The sequence below is a fragment of the Takifugu flavidus genome, chromosome 9 (genome assembly GCF_003711565.1).
Source record: "Takifugu flavidus isolate HTHZ2018 chromosome 9, ASM371156v2, whole genome shotgun sequence".
Taxonomy (NCBI): domain Eukaryota; kingdom Metazoa; phylum Chordata; class Actinopteri; order Tetraodontiformes; family Tetraodontidae; genus Takifugu; species Takifugu flavidus.
In genome coordinates, this window is record NC_079528.1 from 540,939 (window position 1) to 552,637 (window position 11,699).

The 11,699-nt window shown below is 51.5% G+C and overlaps 1 protein-coding gene across 1 annotated transcript; it reads left to right on the plus strand.

Moving 5' to 3' along the window:
* Positions 1-243: 243 nt before the first annotated feature.
* Positions 244-11,094, plus strand: spon2a (spondin 2a, extracellular matrix protein). Its single transcript, XM_057043363.1, has 6 exons — positions 244-377; positions 3,779-4,007; positions 5,464-5,684; positions 9,539-9,730; positions 10,047-10,215; positions 10,287-11,094. Exons 2-6 carry the CDS (start codon positions 3,779-3,781, stop codon positions 10,472-10,474), a joined length of 999 nt encoding a protein of 332 aa, XP_056899343.1. The 5' UTR covers positions 244-377; the 3' UTR covers positions 10,475-11,094.
* The last annotated feature ends 605 nt before the right edge of the window (positions 11,095-11,699 follow it).

The window sequence follows — 11,699 nt, forward strand, 5'->3', positions numbered from 1 at the left end:
AGAGCAGAGACCGATGGGAGATGGGGGAAAGGGGCCCGTGCGCTCGCCGCCACCTCGCCTGAGTTTAGGCTGGCAGCGAAAAGAGCAGGGCGGGAAAGATAGAGAGGAAGAGAGAGGAGTGAGGGCCAGTAACTGCCTCTCCATACAAGGAGAGGGCAGGGGGGGAGGGGGAGGAGAGAGAGAGAGAGAGAGAGAGAATGGGGTAATATGAGGAGATGAGGGAGACAAGGGAGGAGGAGAGACGCTTGGGAGGAGAGATAAAGAGCGAGGGATAAGGCTGATAAGTGCAGCAGCAGCAGCAGCAGCAGCAGCACGAGGGCAGCGAGGGCAGCCTGGAGCAGAGTCCTGAGTGTCCAACTGTTGTCCCCCCAGCACAGGTAGGAGCCACACTCCATCCACTGAACACACACACACACACACACACACACACACACACACACACACACACACACACACACACACACACACGTGCACTAACTTACCGTCTGCTTTTACTATTATCTCAGGATATTCCACAGTGTGTTCAGGTGTTCTTCAGATGCTCCATGCATTTCTTATTTTATATTAAAGTGTCCAGGGAGCATCATCAGGCATCAGAGAGGGCAGCTATGGACCTGCGGGCTTCATCTGTTTAGGTCCTTCGATTTAGGTGATGTTTCTTTATACAGAAAAACAGATTCTGGGAGGTTTTTCCCCCTTTACTGTGCAGAAACAGTGCATTATTCTATCAGAGCCTGCATGTGAATAAATGTTCTCAATTGAAAATCTTATTATATATCTTAGTCAAATTTGAGATCCAGCTGTTGACGTGAGGGTCAGTGAAACGCAGGCGGCGTCGCCGCGGAAACGTGGTTTTGATTAAGCAAAGGAAAATGAACCCAAACTCCCGTTTGATTTTCCCTCCGCCTACATAAGCCCAGTCCAGTTGGTGACCTCCTGCGGTGCCTGCAGACACGGTCCGTCCCTCCGTCCCTTCATCCCTTCGTCCCTCTGTCCCTCTGTCCCTCTGTCTCTCTGTCCCCCCGTCCCCCCGTCCCTCCGTCCCTCTGTCCCTCCGTCCCTCCGTCCCCCCGTCCCTCCGTCCCTCTGTCCCTTCATCCCCCCGTCCCTCTGTCCCTCTGTCCCTCCGTCCCTCTGTCCCTCTGTCCCTCCGTCTCTCTGTCCCTCTGTCCCTCTGTCCCTCTGTCCCTCCGTCTCTCTGTCCCTCTGTCCCTCTGTCCCTTCATCCCCCCGTCCCTCTGTCCCTCCCTCTTAATGCATGAAGATGCACCTTTGTGCCTCAGAAGGTGACAGCGTTGCCTCCTCTGTCCTCTGCTCCAAACGGAGGATGTGTCCACCCAACCCACCGGCAGATTTGGGAGAAACTTGGAGAGAACAGCAAATTACTTTCCCGCCGTTCCCTTGTTAAATATGAGCGCACCCCCAAGTGTGCCCACAGATCTCGGCCTCTGTGGGAATGCCTGCATACCTGTGTATATGAGCTGCTCTGGATGGATCTATTATCCCTGCGTGAGGCGGCGTAATTACACGGCCAGGGTGCCCACGGGGCCGCAGCGCCCCACCTTTGGCTCTGTGCCACATCCCCCTTTTTTATGACAGCGAGCGCTCAACGGGAAAACTGCAGCGCACGCGTGCACAAGTGTTGAGCAAGAGCGCGCACGTCTGCCAGCGTAACCACTGCGCGTCTCTTTACCTGATGCTGGTTCCACTTATTGAGATTCAGTGTGGGAATCCCAGAAATGTCTCTCTGCTGTGTTACTGTGTCGTGGCGAGCACTTCAGAGGGGAGCGTGTCCTCGACCGGCGCCGCCACGGATCGGGGTCATCTGCACGAGGCGTAGAAAAGGCCATAAAACAGCGGCGATGACGCTCGATGTGGGGAAACCAGCAGCTTCACTGGGAATTTCCAGTGAAAAGTGTTGACCTCCGTTGCAGAAAGGCAGCGGTTAAGGTCACACACTGATGGGAAATACCTCTGAAGCCCCTTCAGCAGACACACACACACACACACACACACACACACACACACACACACACACACACACACACTGAAGTTGCACCGCAGAACGGTGTTGAAGCCACTTGATGATCAAAGCTGCAGATCTGGGCCTCTCTTTATGGGAAGCCTTTAAAGTGGTTCATAAACACTCAGCGATGTGTCGGGCCGCGGTCAGAAATGTGACGGAGTCGCCGTTTTGCTGCTCGTTTTCCACAGTAACTCAACCCGGCTGCTACAAATAGAGCTCAGGGACAATGAGCTGCAGGACGTGGCTGTTCCCCGGAGCGTGGACCCGCTCAGAGACCTGCCTAAATTTACCCGCCTGCATTCTGCGACTGCCTGGAGTTTCAGTGGTGATCTATAGAACCCCCCCCCCCCCCATCCCAGCCCTCCTGAAGCACATCAACTTATAAATTTCATCTGTCATGAAATCCCCAGCGATCAGATCGGGGGCACCAGACGGGGCTCCCTCAGGTCGGGGATGCTGAAACGAGCCATAAAGAGCTGAGGTCAGGAGGTCGGCGCTGCCTGTGGTGGCAGCAGCCCCGGGACCAGCTGGGAGCCAGGTCTGAGGAAGGGGGCGTTCTGTAGGGTTAGCCAGAACCCTTTGAAGCAGATCTCAGCACCCCAGAAGGTTCTGGACGAACTCCTGAACCCAGCTAACAATCCTGAACAAGAGCAAAGACTTTTCTCCAGACTTATATCCTGTTTTCCTGTTTTCCAGGATCTTTTTTAAGCGCTTTTTAAGAGAAGTTTCACACCTCTGAATGTTTACGCCACGGTGTGGCTAACATTAGCCTCAGGAGGAACACTGCAGGTCTCCTTCACCCTGAAAAGACCGCAGGAAGCTTTACTGGGATCTTCTTGCAAAGTTTACATGCATACTTTAGATTCGGGGAAGGGGAGTGTGCCAGAAGGTGTTTCTGATGGGAAACACGGGTTTACAGGCCGGGCTCTGACCCCACATGACCAAACACGCTCTCAGGTTTCACTCGCCAGTCTTGTTTGTCATATTTTCGGCGACCATTTATCAAACCCGACGTGGGCGTGCGTGTGAGGAAACCCAGCGTTGCGACGGTGCGTTCGGAAACTGATGCGCTGTAGTTCTGGACAGTTGCGACCAGATCCCGAGGATCCTTCCGACCTCCTGATCTGTTTTCCAACCCTCCGATGCAGCCGTCAGGCGCTTCGCTGACCAGGGCAGCAGAAATAAATTGCCCACTTATGGGGACAGAGAGGGGGCATGAAGTCCAGCCATCTGGAGAGCCCTGGGATGCCCGGGCTGCACCTTGGAGCTATTTAGGATCCTGGAAAATTTAGGTTGACGAATGTCTGGAACAGGGTATTCAGACACCACAGCATCACCCCAGACGCGCAGGACTGCTCGACGTTAGCGACCTCATTTTGCAAAGGGTTTGACTGTGATCGGCGTGCTGTGACCTCCTCGCCTCTCCTCGCCAGCCGGCGGTGGAGAGCTTGGTCAGTCGTTGAGGTCAGTGGAGCAGACGGGATCTGACTCTTGGCCAGAGATGTCAGCTGTTTTATTGCTCGGGACGCAGACGTTACCCTGCCACCGATGAATGTTAACGTTTGGCCGGCGGCCGGCGGTGGACCGCGGCGGAGGGAGGGGGTGGATCACTAGATTTAAAAAGCCTGGCTCTTTGTTGACTGTGAGTTGTTGAATGGCCACCTGCTGCAGATTTCCCCGAATGACTGTCGACTGTGGGAATTTTCTCTGGAACTGGTAGAAAACCTCTTTTCGTTTCTCCCTTTTTTCCAGATGATGTCATCCGATCACCTGACCTGCGTTTGGCTGCTGCAGGTACTCGCCGTATTCCTGAAGCCCTGCTTGGTTCCCGCCGGGCCAGTGCAGCCGCTTAACGGGTCAGAATGCACAGCCAAGGGTCCCGCTTCCTACCTTCTGGTCTTCACGGGTCACTGGAGCCCGCAGGCCTTTCCAAAGCAGTACCCACTCTTCCGTCCTCCTGCACAGTGGTCCAAACTCATGGGTAAGAACCAATGCTGTGAGCAAGGAAAGGGATTGTTGAGAATCCAAGGAGAAAATAGCCTCCAGCTCCTGATAGTCCACTTTTATTGGCTGGTTTGTGAAGGTAATGCCCACAAGGCTAAAGTTCAACTTCCACAACATTTACATGCTAAATGGAGACGTTAGCTTTGATTCTTCTGGGGATTCTGTTGGGTTTATTTCATTTTGAAATCTTTTTTTACCACATCGTTGGAAGCCAGGCTGCAGCAGAAGTTCTGTGGCTGATAAAGACGTACAATGACGTGATGATAGCTGGGGTGTAGTGGGGTCAGACCACTTACCTCAAGGCCGGGAGAAGCAATTTAGCCCCCATTATTGAGCTCCTTTTAAAGCCTGGATTGAGCAGAGGATGGATAGCAGATGTTTGTGCATGGGTGTGCCTTTGTGGATGTGTGTGTGTGAGTGTGTGTTCGCCTGCTCTGGCGCATCACTGTCTGTGGTTCTGTCTGGTTTCCAGCTCTCGTGCTGGTGCACAGCCAGGCGATGATGTCCTGCTTACTGCAAACTGAGACACGCTTCAGAGATTCTGAGGCACCCATAATGGTTTTCCAATTCCCCAGGCAACACTGAGCTGGACACGGCTTTATCAAACGGGAAGAAAAACACAAGGGGCCCTAATAGGCCGACAGTCAAAGAAAAGCACTACCTGTCAGGGGTTTATGAGGCCTGAGACGCTGACGGGTGAGGGAATGCCAGGAGAGGAAGGAGACGAGTGCTTTAGGAAGCACCCTAACTGGGTCGAGTGAGGAGGAGCCTCGGCGTGCGTAGAGAATCCGCGAGGATGGAAATGTAATTAAGTGCACAAGCGGCGTGACGGCAGTTTGGGGAGAAAGGAGATCGTGTGCAAGAAGCAGCAGAAGCGTGCGACTGGGCGAGGTGTGTAAACGCACGTGTCAGGCGGTTGTGTGTGAGTACACAGCTGGAAACGGAGCGATTAGCGGCGTGATAACTGGCTAACCTTACTCTGACCCTAAAACCAGCGGCCTAGGTCAGAACCTGCGGTTTAACATGCAGCAGGCTTTTGGATCGCCACAGATTTCCTCAATATCCAGACGGAGAATCGTAAATAAAATGCTTAATGGCCGTGAAAAAGGAGCAACGGTGGTTTTCGGAGTCATGTTTGTGTAACCATCTGGCCGCCGGCTCTGACATTCTGACCTATATCCTGGCAGCCGTGGTCTGATCAGTAAGAAATGGAGGAAATATCTTACTATGGTCTGCTGTCATGCCGGAATATTCACAATTCCAACAGAATAATCTTTTTAAAACAGGAAGTCCAAGGCAGCCATATGAATACATACAGGCTCCTCGGTGGAAATGACCTCACTGTCTGGGTGTTTGTGGTGTTTTATTGACACTGATACGCATTCCAGCGAATGAGCGTCTGTCCTGTTTTCTCCGCTCCTTGTCTCCAACAGCGGTGAGCCATAATCACCATTTTCGACTGTGGGAAGAGGGCGTCCCGGCCACTAAAGGGGTGCAGAACTTTGCTGAACTCGGCGTGACTGTGGAGCTGATGAAGGCTGCCAAGGAGGCCAGGAAGAGGCGGTCAGTCGGCGCTATGTACCGCACGGCTGGCATCCCCAACGGCATCGGGCACAGCTCCACCGAGCTGCTCCTGCAGCCCCAGAACTCACTGGTAGGTGCAAACAAGACCCGAGCAGCTTGTTCTGATTAACCAAAGGGGGCTCGGACACAGCGTGGCGTCAGCCGTACGCTGACCAGGGCCTCTCTGAAACACCAGCAAACATTTCATCACTTCTTTCCACCATCGGGCCAGGCTATGTTTAGACCAAAGCCACATCCATCATGACACGCTGGAGGAAGGGGACCAAAAAAACCTGTTTATTTTTTACACGGGGAGTTCTTGTCTGGGTTGGGTCTGTCATATCTGACCATTTTGATCCTTTTTTAAATTTCTGATGAGTCTTTTGAACGGCTTGGCTGTAATTCCAAACTTGTCCCAGTTGCTACATGTGGATCTTTGTTTACTCTCGTCTTCCTCGCCTCCAGTTGGAGCTGGAAGTCCTCGGTCAGGTCCAGACTTGGCTGCACAACGTCAACATATGACACTGGAGTAATCCAAGCAGGCAACGCTGATTCCTAAAAAGAGGAGGAAGAACGTCATTTTGCAGAGTGAAACACGAGAATGATACATTTCTCATTCGTGTCTATCTTCGGCCGTTAATCCTCATGCGTGCGCTTCTCCAGGATTAGTTCTGAGGTGTGAGCCGGGGTCGCGCCACCTCGCATTCTTAACCTGTCATTACAGAGACAAGATTGCAACCCTCACCTAGAATCATTCTTAAAGTGAACTCGAAAAGGAAAATCGTGACCTTTGTTGCACCCTTTTATTGAGCGGTGTCTGAATTGTGGAGGCAGACAAGCTGCAGTCCACTGATATATGTGCTAGCGGGCTAGCTCGCTGCAGCTAGCGGGCTAGCCTAGCCAGCCATGCTGTGTTTCCACTTACCTTGTGCGTCCTTTATTCCATTCAGTGTCAGCCATGTTTTTATTCGCTGGATTTATTGGGCCACTGTGTCGTGCTGGTATGCCGTGTCATTACTTACATAACTGCCATCCAGACCGTCACACAGCAGCGCTAACGCAAATCAGCTTTTACTGTTCCAACTTGCTGGTGCGAACTGAATTGTGCCACTTATTAGAAATACAGCTTTAAAGGTCATGTACTTGGATCCCCCCCTTCCCCCCCTTCTCCTTAATAAGAGCCACTTCATTGGGTCTATACAGCCCTCCAAAAATGGAAACTAATATAAACACTCAGCAAATATGATTTTTGGTTTTGCAGTTGCTGGCAGGGTTCTGTTACAGTTGGCTACAGTCTGATGGTTTTTCTGTTCAACTAAATGACCCGTTTCACTGTTCTTATCTTTCAGCGTTCTCTAGATTTTGAATTCAGATCCTGACATACTATAATTAGGATGTTCTTCTTTCACCACGCTGGCCCTGATGCATCCAGCCATGCATGCAAAGCAGCATTTTAACCGCAGGGCTGCACATTATTACATATCTAACAGTGTTTTTGCTGATCTCTCTTTTAATTTATATGTAGATTTACATTTAGCCAGTTGTCACTGCCTCTAAAACACAATCGATCTGAATGAATCCTCTCCATTGTGATGTGTCAGTATCCTTCTGAGACTGTGTAACTTCACACTGCACCAGAGGTTCCCCTCCAAGATAAATACAGTAACTCCTGCCTTTAAAGAGTGATGTAAAGGATATGAGGTGTTGTTGGACTGCAGACATCTTTTCCATCTAGGGAGCTGTTGGACTCCAGGCTGCAGCAGACCTCCGCTGCTGCAGAACAAAGGGTCAGGCGCATTTTTCTCAGGTTTAATTTGAGGGTGGGGGATTACATGCATTCAAAAGGATTTGTTTTTTTTCTTCAACGCAGTGGAAAATGTGTTCCCCTTCATGTGTAAGGAATGTGCAGCTGATGCAGGAGGGAGCGAGGTGAAGGACAGAGCGTTAGCGCAGCGTGTCTGTCTGCTGACCTACATTTGTTTAGTGCTTATTCCCCCCCCCCGTCTGGGAGGTCTCGTCTCAAACATAAACGCCGCCGTCGGAGGGCACCTTCCATGCGTGCTTGCCGTGGACGGCGGCTTAACAACTTGTCATCTCAGTACAAGATGTCTGAAGGCCTCGGTCTGTTTATAGAGCAGGGGATGATTAAAGGTGGCGCGCTGGGGGCGGTGCGGTCCAAACAACACACGCAGACTGAGTGCGGTCAATATTTTGACAGTAACAGCTTTAAAGATCCCATTTTAGTTTGTCTTCCCAACAAACAAATCATACGCAATTCCCCAAACATCCCAAACTCCGGATGATTGAAACCGGGCTGAAGTAACTGTTGGCCCCCGTAGAGGATGAAAAGGAACACAACGTGCGCTGGCGGTCGTCGCTCAGGGACCGGAGCAGCGTGCGTTCCTCCCCCCGTGGGTCCCCATGGCAACTCTTTCTCTCTGGGGGCTCTGCAGGAGATCTGCTGGAAAAAGTCAGCGGGATGATGGGATTTTTTGAGTAAGGCCTGCAATTGCCAGGCTGGATATCAGCAGCAGGGTCCAATCAAGCGCCATCGTAGGATCAAAGGAACACTTTGGACGTTTGAGCAGAACCAGAGGTGAAACTGTGGTTGGAGATATCTCACGGGTCCATGCGTGACAGCGTTTGTGTAGGAAGGCTCATAAATACAACATTTATTCTAATAGCTCTTGGATTTCCGGGGAGGATTGCGTCATCGGGGGCTGCAGCCGCGAGCGGCAGAAATCGATCTAGCGTGAAGTCCAGGCGCTGGTGCCAGCGGAGGGACGGGACTGATGGGAACTTGGACGGTGATGTGGAGGTGGAGCCTTTGCACAACAGAGGTGCACAGGGAGTCCTATTCAGGAAGGAGAGGAGGTCAGGTGATGAGGGGAAGCCTGAAGATTCCAGCTCAGGTCTTTTGATGCTCTGCCAGGGTCTGCGTGGGTTTCAGTGCAGGCGCTCCAGCTTCCTCCCTAATCCCAAAACACAAATATCCGTTGGAGCGGAGACTCTAAGCTGTCCTGGGTGTGAGTGGGTGAGTGAATGGTGTCCTGTGAGGGACTGCTGACCTGTCCAGGGAGCGTTCCTGTCATGAGGCAGGAGTCTACAAGGCCAAGGTCCTTCAAGATATTCCATTAAATAGTGATAGTTGTCTCACACTAGTCTACAAATCCTCAAACACTGTTCCTGCAAACTCTGTCCTAATATCATCATAAAGAAAACTTCCTGTGCTTTCGGGAAGATTGCTCATTTTTCCAGTGCAACTGGAAAAGTCCGATGAAGAGGTGGAATAGAAAGGAGAGGTCCAGAGGAGGGAGGAGAAGGGGAAGAAATGAGGGGACTCACAACAATGAGTGAACTTTTTGCTGTGCGTCACTTGTAAGAAAATCCAGGCGCCATGTGTCCCACTGACTCTACCTGCTGGTGCAGAAAGCTGCCGTCCATCTGCTCCCCGTCTGACTCCAACAGCCGTCCCAGACCTCTCCAGGCCCACCTGCCAGACCCTGGACTGATCCATCCGAGGTCCCGGTTCTCCAATGGTCAAATGTCTCATCCTGAGCTCTGAGGGACCATCCATCAGTGCACAGGGAACTGCGTGGGTGCTCGCACGTGCTCGCCCATCTGCATCTAGGCTTATTAATCAAATGAGCAACTGACTTTGTTTGCAGGCTTTGTTATTTATTTAGAATAACTGTTGGACTGCAGTTGCACCATCAAGTGGAGGAATAAAACATTTGGATCGTTAAGATGAGTCAGGCTCGTGGGTGTAGTTGAGTCCGCTGAAACAAAGAACACTTTGCCTCTGTTGTTTGGACCGCGGCTGCGTTCTGACAGAGGAAAAACAAGGAGGTCTCCTCGGAGTGTTGTCAGCACCTCCAGAAGTCTCCGGGGGGCAGAGGAAGACCACACAAACTCTGTACTGCTTTGTCTCTGTCTGATCCACAGTTGTCCCTGATGGTGAAGGTGATTCCCAGTCCCGACTGGTTCGTGGGGGTGGACAGCATGAACCTGTGCCAGGGGGGCCGGTGGACAGAGGAGGTGACCTTTGACCTCCAGCCTTACGACGCAGGCACCGACAGCGGTTTCACTTTCTCCTCTCCGAATTTCCCCACCAGCCCCGCGGAAAAAGTCACGCAGGTGACCCACGTGTTGGTCGTGCATGAGCTCATCAGACGTTTATACGAGCGCTCCGGTCACAGCCGCTGGCCCGCGCCTGATTCTTAACGCAGCCGCCAGGCCCGGGCGGCGGAGCGCCGCTCTCAGCTGTCGCCACTTTAAATGATGACTTGGCGCCCCTCAAGCCTGACCTGAGATGATTTGTGTGACAAAACGTGGCCTCTTGTGTAACGGGCCATCCATCCTTCCTCGGCATGCGTGTTATTTTAAAGAGAGCCTTTGTGTGTTTGGGTTTGCTCTGAAGGGCATCGACTGAGACGTCCCGTCTGTTCTGCAGATCACGTCTCAGATGCCGAACCACCCTGCCAACTCCTTCTACTACCCCCGCTTGACGGAGCTCCCACCCATCGCCAGCATCAGAGTTACTCGGCAGAGCAGATCTCCCGACCGCCAGGCCCCCATGTCCAATCACATCCTGCCAAACCTCATCAGTCAGCGAATCTCCGGTGAGCCGTCGTCGCGGTAACAGCGGGCCGCTACTGTCCCACCTCTTCTCATGGTGTCACCTCTCTTTCAGAGACCCCGCTGGACTGTGAGGTGTCTCTCTGGTCCTCCTGGGGTCTGTGTCTGGGTCCCTGCTCCAGGGGCGGCGTCCGTCACCGCACGCGCTACATCCTCCTGCGGCCCGCCAACGCTGGCGTCCCCTGCCCAGAGCTGGAGGAGCAGGCGGAGTGTGTGCCCCACAGCTGCACGAAGCGGCAGTAACCTGCCAGCAGAGACGCTGCCAGTGTTCAACACTGGGACTTCCATGTTGGTACCGCCGGACTGAGGAAGGCGGCTGCGTCCTGTGTGTGTGTTGCAGTCCCGTTGTGCGCGTTTAAGACTCGCTGCAGTACCTGCAGGCCATAAAGTGTTGTAGCGCAGGGTCCTCAGAGGGGATTTTAGTAGCGTCGGGGAGCGCCTGAAGCCTAGCGGATTTTTGTACAGTTATTAATACATTTGGAATGTGTCTGGATCCAAAAGATTGTTCTCTTACATAACATGACAAATACGTCTCCTGGAGCAGCTGTATGAAGTGTGTGATGGATCGTGCATGTAATCTGCCCCTGGATGTCAGCATTGTGGCAGCGCACTGAAGTCATTTACAGGTTTGGAACATGCAGCTCTTAGAAAATTACCTCACACGCTGATTTATAGAACAAATTAAACCGCTCACGCAATACCAAGTAAAGGTTGCCTGAGGATTAGACCTTCTCTCTACAGGTAAGATTGTCTATCCAATACAGAGACTTGTGTGTCTTATATATATATTTTGGATATATTTTTGCTATATTTCATCTTGTATAAGTAGTGAATAAATATGGAGGTGTTTTCCAACGATGCAATGTTGTGTTGCTGTGTTTTGTCCCCTTTAGTGAGCAGTGTTGTAAAAAAACTCAACTCACATGCAGAACCCCGGAGTTGTCAGTGAAGTTGTTAGGCCCTCCTAACAAGGGCGAATGATCAAAATAAACATTTATTTTCACTGGACAAAACCCAGGATTAGCTGGGACACGGGAGGAGGGCACAGGTAACAGAAGTCAAGTGATCTGTTTAGGCCTGAACCTCTTTTGACCAGTATTGGCACTCAAAGAGCTCTGCTGCCAGATACAAGAACAAAAAAGCCATAAATATCATGTGATATATTACTCATGATACCTTCTATGCACCAAATTAGAAGTCTCAGATTAATATATTTATGGGTAAAAATATGATGACACACAGGGACGCGCTCTAATTGAAGGTTAGTGGTGGTGCAGCGCCCCCCTGCGGTGGAAATAGAACGCTACTTCTCATAAAACAAATATTGACAATACTTAAAAACATAATAAACAAATAACATAAACGACAAAAAGCGATTGCCACTTTGAGACCTATTCTTTATTCTGTAAACCTTGAAACCAGGCTGCAGTGAGCACTTGTTTTAAGAGTCTGCTCTCTTCTGGAGGCA